General features: G+C 42.7%; 1 protein-coding gene across 3 annotated transcripts in view; it reads left to right on the top strand.

The window, feature by feature from the left end:
- LOC117350572 (potassium channel subfamily T member 2-like) overlaps nucleotides 1-17,567 on the top strand; it is a 102,686-nt gene that overhangs the window by 64,037 nt on the left and 21,082 nt on the right. For 2 of the 3 annotated variants that reach the window (XM_033924906.1, XM_033924905.1), the window contains exons 12-17: nucleotides 157-220; nucleotides 823-931; nucleotides 1,326-1,434; nucleotides 9,355-9,504; nucleotides 9,607-9,842; nucleotides 11,109-11,334. In XM_033924906.1, coding sequence (XP_033780797.1) covers nucleotides 157-220; nucleotides 823-931; nucleotides 1,326-1,434; nucleotides 9,355-9,504; nucleotides 9,607-9,842; nucleotides 11,109-11,334 — 894 coding nt within the window. The remainder of the gene's footprint in view (nucleotides 1-156; nucleotides 221-822; nucleotides 932-1,325; nucleotides 1,435-9,354; nucleotides 9,505-9,606; nucleotides 9,843-11,108; nucleotides 11,335-17,567) is intronic. The other variant, XM_033924907.1, reaches the window with a different exon arrangement.

The raw sequence follows: 17,567 nt of genomic DNA, 5'->3' as shown, positions 1-17,567 counted from the left end.
GTTCACAGGTGCAAGAAGTGGGCTGGGAGCACAGCCTGGCCCCACAAATGCCTGACCTGCCACTCCACTCCCTTCTTTATCTTGTGTAATGATTTTTTTTTTCTTAATTGGTCTTCCCTACCTCCTTCCATGCTCTCTTCTGTCGGACGGTTGAAGAATGGATGACGCAGAAGCCTGTTTCATCCTGAGTAACCGCTTTGAAGTGGATCGGATCGCTGCTGTAAGTGTACGGTGGTGTTTGCCTCCTCTGGCCCCGCGCTGTCCTCTCCCCCTGATGTGATCATGTATGTTTGGTTGGTAGCCTGGCAGGGGCCCGCATGCTCTAATAACCCATCTTATCCTGGCCTCCTGGGACATATCTGCTGTATCTGGATATAACTCCCCTTGAGCTACATCTTAGCCAGCCCTAATGGGCTCAAGTTGTAGCTCAAGGGGAGTTATATCCAGGTACAGCAGATATGTCCCAGGAGGCCAGGTTATACCAAATAAAAATTGTAAAAACCCACTCTGGACCAAAAGTAGAAAACTTTAAAACAGAAAATTCCTCTTGTACACACATAAGATCTTAAAGTGTAAAACAAGCATACATCAAACTTGCACCCATCAGTGCGCAGCTGGTATTATAGAGTCCAGATGTTAGACAAGAAGTATGTGTCATTGGCCCAGATGTGGAGGAAGTATGCCCTTTCTCCAGCTGTTAGGAAATGTGTCGTAGGTCCAGATGTTAAAAATGATACGGTTTCTCCAGCTGTTTGGAAGCGCGTGTTGTCGGTGCAGCTGTTGGATAGGACATGATTGCTGTGAACTTTGTTCACTCCTCAGGATCACCAAACCATTCTGAGAGCCTGGGCGGTGAAGGACTTTGCTCCCAATTGCCCCCTATATGTTCAGATTCTGAAACCGGAGAACAAGTTTCACATCAAATTTGCGGGTAAGTCTGCTCCTTCCACCCTCCCGCAATAACCACCCTCGCTACTCACAGTTGTTCTGAGCTGGGCTCAAACTCCGGGCAAGACCAGTTAAATTCCAGACCCAGTAGCTGCAGTCTAGACTAAACTGGACACAGATCAGTTAATCTTGAGGGATAGCCTAGACCTGGATGGACACGACCAGTTAATCTTGAAGGGCAGTCTAGACCAGGCTGGACACAGACCAGTTAATCTTGAGGGACAGCCTAGACCTGGATGGACACTACCAGTTAATCTTGAGGGGCAGTCTGGACCAGGCTGGACACAGACCAGTTAATCTCCAGACAAGGCAAGAGCTATCTTTTCATGCTGTCTACGTCTAATGCTCACAGCTGTGTAACCTTCCTTCCCTTTCAGATCATGTGGTCTGTGAAGAAGAGTTTAAGTACGCCATGTTAGCGCTCAACTGTGTCTGTCCTGCCACCTCGACCCTGATCACACTACTGATCCACACCTCACGGGGGCAGTAAGTAGCGCATGGCCGAGCCCAGACCTTTGAGTGCCGATTTCCAGTGCGGCATCTTCTGAAAATGTTTATTTTTAATGACAGTCGTGTGTTACCGATACCCTAACCTTTTGTACGCAGTGGCACTTGCAGGGCTGAGATACCCCACTTTATATTCCAAGTACTGGAGCCTCACGGAGCTTGAGCCCAAGACAATGCACACACGGACCTATTGCTCAGTTTACTTGACATGTTTAGGGGTTTCTTTTTCTAGAAACTCACTTAGACTGGTTGCAAGGATCCCCCTTCCCCACAATACACACACTTTGGTAAACCTTCTTCCTAACCCCTCCTATTTTGTATTCCCTATGAAAAGCAGCATAAAATTAATTTTACTCCTTAGGTACTTGGGTCCTGGGTTGGTGGAAACAGGTATCTGTCCCACTACGGCAGCTCTTATGTTCTTGTATTAAATAACACTACAAACAAAGCCAAATACTGAAACCATGCCATAACCTGCAACTCTGCAAACTAAAAATAATCATAAATGTCATCAAAAGCATAATTACGCAAAATAAATCTGTTCTACATCAGACTCAGAGTAAAAGTTTACAACCAAGCTCTGAACTTGTGACGGGAGGGTTGCTGGTATTGCCAGTGAAGTAAAGCCGCCTAATTTAACTCATTGGAATGACCATAAGAACATAAGAAACGCCTTCACCGGATCAGACCCGTTGCTGGTATTGCCAGTGAAGTAAAGCCGCCTAATTTAACTCATTGGAATGACCATAAGAACATAAGAAACGCCTTCACCGGATCAGACCGAGGTCCATCCAGTCCGGTGCTCCGCACACGCGGCGGCCCATTTAGGTACTCCTTTTTGGAGACCCGACTTTACCGTATCCCTCAATATGATATGCAAGAAGGTGTGCATCCAACTTGCGCTTGAATCCCAGTACAGTAGTCTCCGCCACAACCTCCATGAGACGGCATTGTATTTTCCAAAACAGACAATATGTTTTATTGTTGGTATAAAAACTTACAAAATACAGCAGCAAAGACATATCAGAAAAATATTATCTTGTCAGTTCAGAATATGCAATGGAGAGTAGAACTTACACCAATATGCCGAGCAGGGGGATAGCACATCCCCACCGGTATATCTGGGATCCTCTCTCTGGTTTCACCTGTGCCTGCATAGATTTTTATACAGAGAGATTCTTTGTTCTAAAAAGACTTATCCCCAGCTGGGTCAATTGTGCACCTAATGAAGACATGTAAACATTGAAAAGCAATGGGGATAATGGTGACCCCCTGCGGCATGCCAGATGGATTGCTTCAGGTATCAGGGAGATAGTAATTAAAACGTACTTGATAGGTGCGGGACATAAGGAAACCTCGAAACCAGTCCAACACTTCTTCTCTGATACCAATTGCATCTAAGCATTGTAACAGTTTCCCATAGTCCACTAAGTCAAAGGCAGAGCTTATATCGAATTGCATGACCAGGACATTAAGGCCCTTACTAAACAAGAAACGCAAATTATCCAAGATAGCCACAATTACTGTCTCAGTGTTGAACAAAGGTCTAAAACCAGATTGAGTTTCATGCAAAAGAGAGAACTGATCAATTGGGTATGTACTAAACCTTCCATGATTTTTACAATAAATGGAATGGATGCTACTGGTCTATAGTTGGTTACTAATGCTGATGATTCTTTACGATTTTTTGGAATTAGGGTTATTATAATATGACCATTATTAGCCCACGTACAAGCTGCTCTTTGACGTTTGTCTTCACACAGGCTTCATCATGCTTTTTGCGGTTCAATTTGACTCCTTTCCAACCTAGGACCCCTGAAGAAGGCGTGCACCGAAACACGGACCGTGTTGGGTCCTGTGGTTTAATTTTAACAGCAATTATTTTAATAAAGTTTGCCTGTATCATTGTACAAGTTACTGCAGTTCTCCTTGCTTTGTTATTATAATATGGCCATTATTAGTGAGGAATTTTCCATTTTTTAAGTTATCGGTTAAATAATTCAGCAAAGATAGTTTAAAGTCTATTGGAGCTGCTTTCATAATTTCTGGTGGACATGAATCCAAAACACAGTATGATTTAGAGTACTTGTTATATAATTTGCTATAATTTTTCCATTCTAAATCTTGAAAGGAACTCCAAATCATGTCCGCTGGTATTTCATTTCCTGACTGGTGGCTCAGAGGAAAGTGAATAGCCTTGTGCTGGAGAGGTCCTGGGTTTGAATCCCACCCTCCCACCAGTTTTATAGTTGAGGCCAAGAAGGAAAGGATAAAGGGACAAAAAAAAAAAAAAGCTCTTCATATCTGGCTGACTGGTGGCTCGGAGGCTAAGGTGCTTTGATCAAATATAGGAGGTTGTAGGTTCTAGTCTAGCTTAGCCAGCGCTAGGATGGCTAGAGCAGGTAAGTGGTGTGGGTAGATGGGGTTAGAGGTTAGATAGACCTGCGTACAGAGTATATTTGGTAAAAACTCAATAACTACAGATAAGCCAGGGTTATGCTGCTTTTTCCTATGACAAATGGATCCAAATTTCACTAAACCTACCTGTTTCTCTTCAAGTGGAGACTGTGGGAGTTGAACCCACACCTCTTCTGTTATTAACCCTGCACCCAACCTCTATGCCAGCAAGGCTTTCACACCAGGACCTTTTCGGAATTTCTCCTTGTACTCTTCTTGGCTTAGATATCTACAGAATAGAGAAGATTATGTAGAGAAAGATCAACTCTCTGGAGCTGCTGGTGGCTCAGAGAATAAATGCCCCTATTTGATATGCAAGTAATCAGGGATTCAAATCCTACATATTACTTTCATTTAAAGACTATATTAAAATACAAGAGCCTATAAATTGCTCTCTTGTATTGAATGACATTTTCTAATAAATAATAAAGTTTTCTATAATCAATTTCAGTAGACTATAACTCTAGTTAGGTGATATGATTAAGGTGTGGCCTTTCTGATCTTCTCATTTCATGTCTGATTTCTGTTGAATGCATTCGGAGGGAAGGGCTGGTGATGGCAGAATTTCATGGGACATGGAAAGGAATCCTCCAGCTCTGATCCATCAAAATGATTGCTGCAGCCCCGACTGTCCTGGGGATTTAGATACAACCCTGGGCATAGATGAGATTTCAGATGCTAGAGAGATGGATTTTATCTCCCCCTTCCTGGGATTCACAGGAGAGAAGGGAGAAGAAACAGAGACAGCGTAAAAGGATGAGACTTCTTGATTCAGCTATTGGAGATATATACAAACAGTGATATATAGAGCAGTGATTCCCAACCCTGTCCTGGAGGAACACCAGGCCAATTGGGTTTTCAGGCTAGCCCTAATGAATATGCATGAGAGAGATTTGCATAAGATGGAAGTGATAGGCATGCAAATTTGCTTCATGCATATTCATTAGGGCTAGCCTGAAAACCCAATTGGCCTGGTGTTCCTCCAGGACAGGGTTGGGAACCACTGCTTATAGAGGAAACTAATCCACAAATGCAACAACCTCCACCTTCACATACAAAAAAACTATGATACACAGCCAAGCCCCACAAGATCTCTGCAAGAGACAAACATCTCAAAATCCTGACTAAATCCGTCAAACAAAAAGAACACAGAAAATTAAGGAAAATCCTCTCTTCAAACACCCCATCAGCAGCTCCACGCTGACAGTAGGTTTCTGAGCAAATGACTTCATTAACATCCATTCAACTACATTTCCATTTGACTTAGGGTCATCTTTGGAGCCCTCTAAACATTTTGCACAGATTAACATTAATCAGCTCTAATACCAGCATTAGGTTCTGGGAATTGGCCCCTGAACACCCCTTCCTGTGATGCACATGACAGAAGGGAAAGGAAACAGACAGTGTAAATGAGACATGGGGCGAGCCACTGCTTGTCCTGGATCGGTAGCTTGGAATGTTGCTACGATTTGGGGTTTTGCCAGGCACTTGTGACCTGGATTGGCTACTATGAAGATGGGCCATCGGGCTAGAAGAACCACTGGTCTGAGGCCTTCCAGCTCTTTCCAGCAACATTCTCTCTCCCCACCAATAACCCTTTTCCTTTCTAGCCCCCTAAATTCCTCTCCCCGATCACCCAGCCTTCCCCCACTTACAGCTCCTTTTTGTTTCTTCTAGCATTCTCATTCCCAGACGCTCACCCCTTCCTATTCCTCTCCACTCTCAGCATGTCTCCATCAACCAGCTCCTTCCTGCCTTTTCCAGCCCTTCACAGCAAATTTCTTTGGAAAATATCAAGCGGCTGCCACCAGCTACTCTTCTGGTCACAGTGGACGTAGAATCACTATATAGCAACATTCCCCATGCAGATGGCACAGTTTCATGTGATAAATTCCTAAAATCATCCACCCTGGACCACTTGTACGCTCCCAAAACTGTTATAGAATTCACGACATGCATTCTAACTCACAACTATTTCTTTTCAAATAATATTATCTATCTGCAAATTATGAGCACCAGGATGGCACCACAGTATACAAACCATTTCCTGGCATCTCTGTCCCCATCAGACTAAACCCCCAAAATTCTACCAGTATATTGATAACATTTTTATGATTTGGACTGAAGGAGAAGAGACTCTCAACCTTTAATCATCCTTTAATCAACTTCAAAAGTAACTGCTCCACAGAAACAGTCAACTTTCTGGCTTTGGCGTCGCCATGGGTGGGGGCTAGGTTCTGGGAGTTGGTCCCTGAAACAGAGATTCTCAGCTCCAGCAATGTAACGTATATTATTCACTGTAAAAAATGTGGAGATGGAAGCTACGTCGGAGAGAGAGGCCAAATGCTTAAGACCGGGGGCCCCACATCAAAGACCACAGCGGCTAAGCAGGGTGACACCTCTGTAGGGCAGCATTTTGCCAGAGCCGAGCACTGCATGAATGACTTTATGGGAAGAATTCTAAAAAGGAAACTTCCAAACCTGTGATATTAAAATGATGAAATATTTGGAACCCACCAGACAGGACTTAACAAAGATCCTATCACATTATAGACCTTAAAATTGTAGAGCTTTATCATCCCCCCATTCACTCCCCCCTTTGCACATATAAAATTGAATGAGAACAATATTTAGGGAAAAATAAAGCATATATATAATATGAGGTTTATTTCATAAATAATGCACACTATTATTATTATTTTTTTTTTTAATTTACATGTTTTATTCCGTCAATATTGTCTCCCTGCTTTGCAATGACCGAGTCCCAACGTCTGGGAAGCTTCATTATTCCATCCAAGACACCGTTTTTGTTCAGTTGCCAGAGATGCAAAATGATGTCCACGCATAGGTTGTTCAAACTTTGGAAAAAGGTCGAAGTCTGGTGGACTCATGTCTGGACTGTAGGGAGCATGAGGTAACACCTCCCAGCCGTATTTGTGTAGTTTTTCAATGACGACATTCCCTATGTGCGGGCGAGCTTTGTTGTGAAGAATGAGTGGCCCAGCCAAGAACAACTGAGGACGGGTTTTGTGCATTTTTCTGCGCATTGTTTGCAATAAATCACGATAATATACTGCTGTGAAACTTCCTCCACATGGTCTGTGATGATGATGCCTTCATGATCATAAGCAAAAATCATTTGTTTGACTTTTGATTGAGCTTGTCAAAATTGTTTTGGTCGTGGGGAAGATAGAGCTCTCCACTCGTTGGACTGTGATTTCAGCTCTGAGAATACAGCTGAAATCACATGCTCCCTATAGTCCAGACATGAATCCACCAGACTTTGACCTTTTTCCAAAGTTGAAACAACCTATGTGTGGACATCATTTTGCATCTCTGGCAACTGAACAAAAACGGTGTCTTGGATGGAATAATGAAGCTTCCTAAATGTTGAGACATGGTCATTGCAAAGCAGGGAGACTATATTGAAGGATTGTAAATAAATACTTGAAAAAAATAAAATAAAACATGTAAATTATAAGTGTGCATTATTTATGAAATGACCCTCGTATATGCCAAAATGTAAGGTTTCAAGAGACTGCTTTGTCTCACAATACAGGTTCAGCTTCAAACATTTAAAAATGTTATCTATAGGAAGCCATACATGTTTCATTTTTTAATATAAATTGCCCTCTTCTCAGTACTTAATCGGATGAGTCTTTTATGCTCTATTAAAAAGATTGCAATGTCTCTGAGCAAGCTTATCTTCATTTATTGTCTCTAGGGCTCTACTTGAAGGTAAGATTATCTTACCCTGAAGGCAAGAACTATAAAACCCAAGAAGTCAGACTTCTGTATACTAGAGACAGAGAAACTGAAATGCAAACCATGGGAGATGCACATTTCCAATGAATCAAGTCAAAATAAAACACCTTTTCTCTATTTGAGCATTTTATTTTTCCATTTGATTTGGTTCAAGTGTCTTTTCTGCTTTTATCTGTTCTTCCTGGGGTGTTTCTTTGGGGTGCAGCTTTATCTGTTTTAATGAAGTTCCTTTCAAAATCTGTTTTATATTGTAAACTGCATCAGAACCATGGTCCAGCCCCTGTGGTGTACCCCATGGATCGCCATTATCCCCAACACTCTTCAATCTCTACACTGCATCCCTCGGCACCTGCCTAGACATAATAGGCTTAACCTCCTATAGCTATGCAGACGACATCACCATTCTCCTTCCTTTTGATCAGCCAACGCTCACCATGACAGACACACTACACAGAACTCTAGAAACAGTGGCAACATGGATAAAAGACCACAAACTAAAACTGAACTCAGACAAAACAAAATTCATACTTCTCGAAAAAAATCAAACCCCAACCATAACAAACCTAGTAATAAACTCAATCACATACCCCATTCAACCCGCTCTACAACTTCTGGGAATGACGATAGACAGATGCTGCACCGTGCAACCCACAAATCAACCAAACAATACAGAAATCATTCGCGGCCATGAGAAACCTAAGGCAAGTTCGAAAATTCTTTGACAGAAAACAATTCCAGCTCATGGTCCAGTCCCTAGTCCTAGGTCTCCTTGATTACTGCAACATCCTCTATCTCCCCTGCTCCGCAACAATGATAAAACGACTACAAACACTATTTAAAATTTCACAATATACATAATACACATGACATCATTCCATTCATAAAGTGCTCATTAAATGCTGTGTATACTTATAAACGGCTGCTATCTCAGACCTGCCATCAATTTCATTTGATTTCTCCTCAATCTGTTGAAGAGAGTCTTGTTTCTGTAAGACTAGCAGAAGAAGTTTTTTGAGTCCTTGAATTGCTCACAACGGTTCCGTTTTCACAGTCCACTCAGAAATTTCTTTGGTCTGGATTACTTTTCTTGTTAAGTGCAGCCAAGTCCCAGTTCAAAACTAAAGTGCTCAGGGTTCGGTGCTTGGGAATTGCATCCATTGAAAACTTTTTTCTTCCTGCTTTAATGAGCACCCCAGCTTCCACTTTAGGAATGTAATGATGTCATGTGTATTATGTACACTGTGAAATTTTAAATAAATAGTGTTTAATAAATAATTGATTTTAAATTTAATATGAGGGCATTATATATTTATTTATTTATTTATTGTAGGGCTCTATATCTAAACATGGCCTGGCCACTTGTGCCCATGACCCTGTCTGGGAATGTGTGCTGAGTTGAGCACCCCCAGTCATTTTGAAAAGTGGGCTCCTATGACCTCGGGGGCGTAGACAGCCCTCTAATTTGGGGGGCACCGGGAGAGGGTGGGGCAACACATTGCTCCCTTCTCCTTTTTCCCCCCCCCGTGCACCAAACATACCTTTCGCCGGTGGGGACGCCATGGCCCTTCCAGCCAAATAAGTACAGTATCCATTTAAGTATGCCCAATTATACCAGTTCTATGACATGGAGAGTTACTTTGTGCTGCATGCTAACATTTCCCTTCCTCTCGGCTCTAGGGACGGGACGTCCTCCCCTGAGCAGTGGCAGCGATCATACAGCCGCTACTCTGCCAACGAGGTATACCACATCAAGCTAGGAGAGAGCAAGTTCTTCGGAGAATACGAGGGCAAGAGCTTCACCTATGCCTCTTTCCACGCCCACAAAAAGTAAGCTACTGTGCAACAGGCTCCAGCAACGAGTGCTGCAGAGATTAATAATGCATCCTAGGGTCGTAACCTCAGCAACGTTGCCCTGTCTTCACCCCCTAGATACGGCGTGTGCCTGATCGGAGTGTGCCGGGAAGCCAAGAGCAACATTCTCCTGAACCCGGGTCCCTGCCACATTCTGGCCACTTCGGATACCTGCTTCTACATTAATGTTTCCAAGGAGGAGAACTCGGCCTTCATTTTTAAGCAGCAGGAGCAGTATCAGCACAGCAGCCTCTCCAAGTCTGTGTACCACGGGCTCACACGCCTGCCTGTCCACAGCATCATAGCCAGCATGGGTGAGGAAGCGCCATGCGCCGGGGCTTGATGGCTTCATCTTTGCACGCATGCGTTTTAGGGTGTCTAGTCTTGACGGACACAGGGGTGGTCAGTTTGGCCTGCTCAGTGGCATATTAACCCCCTCTTTTCCTAAGGAGCGAGAGCCATTTTAGTGCATACCTTTAAATCTTTATCATCCAAAACTCCATCATTCATTTATAAAGTTCTAATTCCATACACTTCTCCAAAAACCTTACGATCCAATCAGCAACTTTTATTAGTTGTTCCCTCTCTCAAAATCATAAATACCAGAAGACAGTATATTTTCTCAGTTACAGCACCACAAACATGGAATTCTCTCCCACTTTATTTAAGGGAGGAGAAAAACCTCGACAAATTTAAAAGCCAACTTAAAAGTTTTCTTTTTATAGACGCTTTTAATCCTTAATTGAATTGCTATTTACTCTGTACAACTCCCTTTTACTTCAGTCAGCTACATATTTATTTTGTTTTCCCATCCATTCTGTGTATTTACCCTTATTTACCCCTTCTTTCCTATTATAAATTGTATTTCTTCCCCCTCTTTCCCAATGTTTCCTGTCCAGATTTGTCTGGTTTGTTTTAAATTGATTTTAATATTTTATTATATTATTGTTAATTTTTATTATGTATTTTCTGTAAATGTAAATCGCTTAGTAGTTACGATAGGCGATTAATCAAATATTGAATAAACCTTGAAACCTTAGTAAAAGGACCCCTAAGCTATTTGTTGTTTAATGCTGTGGACACCTTTTTTTTGAACTGCATCCTTTTCGATGTTAATGGAGAAGTCGGATCACTTTTCTTTTTTAATAATTTGATTTCTCCCAGGTAGAATGTTTATCTTACTGTCCCCCCCCCCCCCCCCCCCCACACACACCCATATTGAGAGGCAGAAAACCTCATCATATCTCTGTTAGATTTGGGCTTGATGCCACCTTGTTCTTTTAGTGAACCCTGCAGACTCTGATGCTTTTTTTTTAGACTGATGTGAGGCTTTATTCAGAGATGGTTCTGTGCCTGTGCTGGTCAGACCCCAGAGAAGCACCGCCATCTGTCATGTAAATTGTGTCCAGAAGGGGCTTGTCTGAGAGATGGAGGCTTATAGTTGTACTATCTTCAGATGCCAGCTTGGTTCCCAGGGCTGTCAATGTGTTCAGGGGGAAAAAGGGGGAGGAGAGAATAAACGCTGGTTCTTCGCTGCCTATCTCAGTTTTCCCTTTCATCTTTCTCTCTGGCTATGGCAGGCACGGTGGCTATGGACCTGCAGGACTCAGGCAGCAGCCCTGAGAGCGCAGAGGGTGCGACGCTGAGCCTCCCTGCCGAGCCTACCAAAGAACAGCGCCATAGCATTGCTCCTGTGATGGAGGTGGTGGAATCCATCGCTGGAAACACTTTCGACCTCCTCAGTGACCAGTCGGAAGACGACGCCAATGAGCAGTCGGAGGACGAAGAAATTTGCCTCTCGTCTGAGTAAGAGCACCAAGAAAACCTTGGAATGGGGGGTGGGGAGGTAGGGAGGACTAGCTTTGGAAGAGCGCTTATGGGGCTGATACTCTTGAAAAAGACGAGCACCTAAGTTACTCCGGCTTTTACAAAACCACGGGAGAGATTATTATCGCAGGCAGTGAGGTAAGTGCACCAAAGCTCATAGAATTCCTTTGAGCATCAGAGCATTTACCTGGCCAGCCTGCGGTTAAAACCTCTACTGTGGCTTTGTAAAAGGAGCCCTTTGACTACTAAGTTATCTGCCTAAATATGTCTCCAATTTTCAGCCAAATTTGAGCCGCAGATTTTCTCATGGCAAATGTGCCGAAGCCCATAGGAATTGAATGGGCTTAAGCCCATTCGCCGCAGGAGGCATTGCTTCCGCAGCTAAGTTATCAGCTGAAAATCCTCCTAAATTTAGCAGCTTATAAATCTATGCCTGCTGTTCCTTCACCAAGATTTAGCAGCCTAATTTATGAGCCAAGTATTGAAAATCAGCGCTAAAGACCCCGATTCTATAAAATGTAGGGTTACCAGATTTTCTGTTTGGTAGATGCATGGAACAGTCTCCCAGAAGAGGTGGGGGAGACAGAGACTGTTTCAGAATTCAAAAGGGCCTGGGATAGGCACGTGGGATCAGAGAGAAAGAGATAATGGTTACTGTGGATGGGACATTTGGCCTTTATCTACCATCATGTTTCTATAACCATAAAGCTCTATGACCTCACAATGCAGGTGTAAAGAGCCTTAGCCTATAGGAAGAGGAGATGCAAATATTAAGAGCCTTAGCCAATAGGGAGAGGAGGAGATAGTGGATGCTGCGGATGGGCCATTTGCTCTATGACCTCACAATGCAGGTGTAAAGAGCCTTAGCCAATAGGAAGAGGAGATGTAAATGTTAAGAGCCTTAGCCAATAGGGAGAGGAGGAGATAGTGGATGCTGCGGATGGGCCATTTGCTCTCTGACCTCACAATGCAGGTGTAAAGAGCCTTAGCCTATAGGAAGAGGAGATGTAAATGTTAAGAGCCTTAGCCAATAGGGAGAGGAGGAGATAGTGGATGCTGCGGATGGGCCATTTGGCCTTTATCTGCCATCATGTTTCTATGTAAGTACAAACTGTTTAACTGTTAACATCCTTCAAAGTAGCCTCCCAGCTTGTCCACGGTTTCTTGTTATCGATGGAGAAGGCTGCATTCGATTCGCTAACCTGGCAGTTTCAGTTAACACCTAAGGTTTTAGTATTAGAGACTCTGCTGTCTGCAATTCAGGGCCAGATTCTCAAAACTTAAGGTGGCCTTCAATGCGGTCGCTAAACCAGTTCTAGCCGGTTTAACGTGCATGCATTTTAGCGGTGGACTATCAAAACGGCTTACTGTGGCCTTTGCCGAGCTTCCTATCAGTCTCTGATTCTGCCATGCAAATGGGCTCATCGATATTTAAACGAGCGCTCCGGTCGATTCTTCATCGTCATCGCCAAGTGATTCTTCAAGCGCGGCATTGGCGACCAAAAATCAGCGACTGCTCTGGGGTGTGCTGGCGCCGTGAAATGCACATCTTTGGCATGTGTTTTGACTGTGATCTATGAAAAACAAAACGAGACGATTCACATAAATCATGCCCTGTTAACAATTCCTGTTCTTGCTATATATTAAAATCAATAAAATCTTTGAACTAAAAAAAATTATCATCTTTTTTTTTTTTTTTTTTTGAGTGGGGGTGGACAGAAGCATGCTTCTTAAGCAGATCTATTATAGCCGTGTCTTATGTGTTTCTGGCTGTGGTTCATGATAAAATTTGACATTAAAAACAAATTACAAGATTTACGTGAATTATAGCAGTTTTGGAGGGAGACAAGGCATGTCTTATGCGTTCTTGTTGACAGTGGACATTGCATCTCCCCTCCCTTCCCTTCATCCAGTGGCTCTGGCAAGCCTATGATTGACACACCACTCACGGCGTTGCTTTTCCCAGCACATGCGCACGTTTACGCTTCTTTCATGGTGCATTCTGCGCATGTGCCGATCGCTGTCACCAGCGACTCATCTCGTGTAAATTTAGCGAACCTTGGCTATTCTCCGCCGACCTCATTTGCATGCGCAGTTTTCTTTTTGAACGGCTCGCCTTTTTCAAATCGCTCTAACGGCTGCCACAGCAGCCCACTGTTTTTTGACGCAAAGTTTTGAGACTCTAGCCCTCAATGTCTATGCATGTCTTCTCAGGTGAAATTCTCCTTTGATTTTCCGAGATGCCTTTGTTCTAATGCAGCTGATGGTATTCACCGCCTTCTCTAGGTTTCACATGTAACTAAGGCTCCTCCTACTTTCCTACCATGCTTCACCCAAGTGTACGATAGCTTCCATTTACACCAGTGGGATTGTCATAGGGTCCTCAGGATCTGGGTCCCCTCACCTTGGGCTCAAGCCCGCCTGCAATCCTGGAGCACTCCCTTAAGTGGCTGGCAGGATGCCACAGTCCCGTCAACTAAAGAAATTTGGGGTCCCAGCCACTGGCTTCCTTCTTGTGCTAGTGCTGACACTGGGGCTTCTCCTTGTGCTTGCTCACTTTGTGCATGAACCAATCATGCTCAGAGGGTCCCAGAGTTGGTGGCTGGTGGCATGCCGCCGGTTAATGTAGATGGGTTTTAAAAGGTTTGGACAAGTTCCTGGAGGAAAAGTTCATAATCTGCTATTGAGACAGACATGGGAAAAGCCACTGCTTGCCCTGGGATCGGTAGCATGGAATCTTGCTACTCTTTGGAGATTCTGCATGGAATGTTGCTGTTCAGAGTTGTTAAAATGCATGCAGATAATGAAAAATTGCAGGCAGACCTTAGGAAATTGGAAGACTGAGCATCCAAGTGGCAGATGAAATTTAATGTGGACAAATGCAAAGTGATGCACATTGGGAAGAATAATCCAAATCATAGTTGCCAGATGTTAGGGTCCACTTTGGGGATTAGCGCCCAAGAAAATGATCTGGGTGTCGTAGACAATACAATGAAACCTTCCGCCCAGTGTGCGGTGGTGGCCAAAATAGCTAACAAGATGCTAGGAATTATTAAAAAAGGGATTTTCTAGTTTATTTTAAAGTTTCAAGTTTATTTCAAATTTCTTATACCGCCTAATCCGGCTTCTAAGCGGTGTACAGTAATCATAAAACATACACAGTATTGACTAAAATAAACTCAAAATTACAAGGTATCTTTTAGGGTAGCTGATACATTCAAAGACGTTTAAAACTTGAACAAACAGGAACAAAAGGTAGAAAGGTGAGAACTACAATACTCTAAAGATAGGGGGAAGAACATTAGGAAGGGTTGCCCTATATTGGTAGCATAGAATGTTGCTACACCTTGGGTTTTGGCCAGGTACTAGTGATCTGAATTGGCCACTGTGAGAACGAGCTACTGGGCTTGATGGGCCATTGGTCTGACCCAGTAAGGCTATTCTTATGTTCTTATTTGGGGTTCTGGAATCTTGCCACTCTTTGGGTATTATGCATGGAATGTTGCTACTATTTGGGGTTCCAGAATCATGCTACTCTGTGGATTCTAAATGGAATCTTGCCACTCTTTGGAGATTCTGCATGGAAAGTTGCTACTATTTGGGGTTCTGGAATCTTGCCACTCTTTTGGGATTCTGCATGGAATCTTCTACTCTTTGGAGATTATGCACGGGTTTCTGCCAGATAGTTGTGACCAGGATTGGCCACTGTGGAAACAGGATACTGGGCTAAATGGACCTTTGGTCTGTCCCAATATAGCTAGTCTTTTGTTCATCTCGTACCCAACACATTACAAGAGCAAATAAGATTAAAGGTGATTTTGTGCTGGGCTGGACAGGAACACATCTGAGGCTTTATCTTGAAACATGTTTGCTTTTGAAAGATTATGAGCAACTTTCCTTTGGCACTGGGCAGGGGATGTGATAGCTTCCATGGTAATCAAATAAAGCGCTTTGTGCCAAGACATGGAAGGTAAAACGATCAGCTTGGGAACTTTTGATTGCCATCTGAAACACGTATACTGCATGCTACATCTGAGCAGGTTCCCAAGGAGGGGGGGGGGGCGTTACATTGTCCTCAGCTGTGTGAAAGGTATTTCTTTAAAAAAAAAAAAAATTCATTATTTATATTTTGAAAATGTATATAAAAGCGTACAAACCTGTTCAAGAAAAACAAGAGAGCATAATTAGTCAAGAAAAATCTCTAATTGAGAAATAAGAAAAAAAAGAAAATGTTTACTCTTCCCTTAGACCACTATAAAGAGGAAAAATAATGAAGGAAAAGGCATTAAACTGACATTTATCTACCTATCGCCAAGGTCATGCATTTGGGCTGCAAAAACCCGAGGGAACGGTACAGTTTAGGGGGTGAAGAACCTATGTGCAAGACCGAAGAGTGGGACTTGGGTGGGATTGTATGTGATCTTAAGGTGGCCAAACAGGTTGAAAAGGTGATGGCGAAAGCTAGAAGGATGCTGGGTTGCATAGGGAGAGGTATGGCCAGTAGGAAAAAGGAGGTATTGATGCCCCTTTATAAAACTTTGGTAAGACCTCATTTAGAATATTGTATACAATTCTGGAGGCCGAACCTTCAAAAAGATATAAAAAGGATGGAGTCGGTCCAGAGGAAGGCTACTAAAATGGTGTGTGGTCTTCGTGATAAGGTGTATGGGACAGACTTAAAGATCTCAATATTTATACTTTAGAGGAAAGGCAATAGAGGAGAGAGATGATAGAGACATTTAAATCAAAATAATTACCAAAATGTTACTCACCAGCAGTGGGCTATACCCCTAAGATCGAATTAATGTGGATCTTAGGCATATAGGCTATACCCCTAAGATCCACATTAATTGGTAATTATTTTGATTTTTTTTGTTACTACTATTTTTTTGCTTGAGAGATATTTAAATACCTACATGAGGTAAATGCTGGAGTTGAGTCTTTCTCATTTGAAAGGAAGCTCTGGAATGAGAGGTCATAGGATGAAGTTAAGAGGTGATAGGCTCAGGAGTAATCTAAGGTAATACTTAGATGCGTGGAACAGTCTCCCGATAGAAGTGGTGGAGACAGAGACTGTGTCTGAATTCAAGAAGGCGTGGGATCTCTTAGAGAGAGAAAGAGATAATGATAACTGCAAATGGGCACACTAGATGGGCCATTTGGCCTTTATCTATCATTCAAAGAAGCGTGGGATGAACACAGACGATCTAGAATCAGAAAATAATATTAAAAATTGAACTAAGGCCAGTACTGGGCAGACTTGCCCGGTCTGTGTCTGTATATGGCCATTTGGTGGAGGATGGGCTGGGGAGGGCTTCAATGGCTGGGAGGGTGTAGATGGGCTGGAGTAGGTTTTAACGGAGATTTCGGCAGTAGGAACCCAAGCACAGTACTGGGTAGAGCTTTGGATTCTTGCCCAGAAATAGCTAAGAAGAAAAAATGTAAAAATTTAAATTGAATCAGGTTGGGCAGGCTGGATGGACCATTCGGGTCGTTATCTGCCATCATCTACTATGTTACTATGATATTCCCAAGCCTATGGATTTCTCTTTTAAGAAGTTATCCAAACTTTTTAAAAACACAGCTAAGCTAACTAATTTCATCACATTCTCCGTCAATAAGTTCCAGAAGTTTAATTACACACTGTGTGAAGAAATATTTTCTTCGGTTTGTTTAAAATCTACTACTTAGCAGCTTTATCGCATGTCCCCTAGACCTAGTATTTTTAGAAAGAGAAAACAAGTATGATGCCTCTAAAACCTAAAGCCCGAGTTTCTTCCCTCAGTACCAAAAACTTTTTTCTTCTATCTTCTGTAGTTTTAATCACATCTGGGTAAATCATTAATGCAATAATGAGATTATACTTTTGAAATTCTCATGGTCTATTTTGTTGCCAAAAGAAAAGAAAGCAATAGCAGTGCATGAACAGTTACTTCTGATAATGAATCCTCCAAAATAGTTGATAAATCCGGTAAAATGTCATCCCTCTCCTGGACCTGGACCTCTTCCGCCTGGGGGTCCTCCATAAATTTAGAAGAAACTGATATACTGTATATCTTATTTAAAGGCAGAATAGCTGTAGAGGAAAATTGAAATACTTCAATAAGATCTTTTTTGAGAAGATCCAAAGGGGGTATTCCCACAGGTCTGGGAAAATTCAGAGCCCAAAGATTGAGTCTTCTATTAAATTTCTCAATTTTTTTCTACTTTCT

Source organism: Geotrypetes seraphini, chromosome 16 (assembly GCF_902459505.1).
Source record: "Geotrypetes seraphini chromosome 16, aGeoSer1.1, whole genome shotgun sequence".
NCBI lineage: Eukaryota > Metazoa > Chordata > Amphibia > Gymnophiona > Dermophiidae > Geotrypetes > Geotrypetes seraphini.
This window is presented reverse-complemented; position numbering and strand designations above follow the sequence as displayed.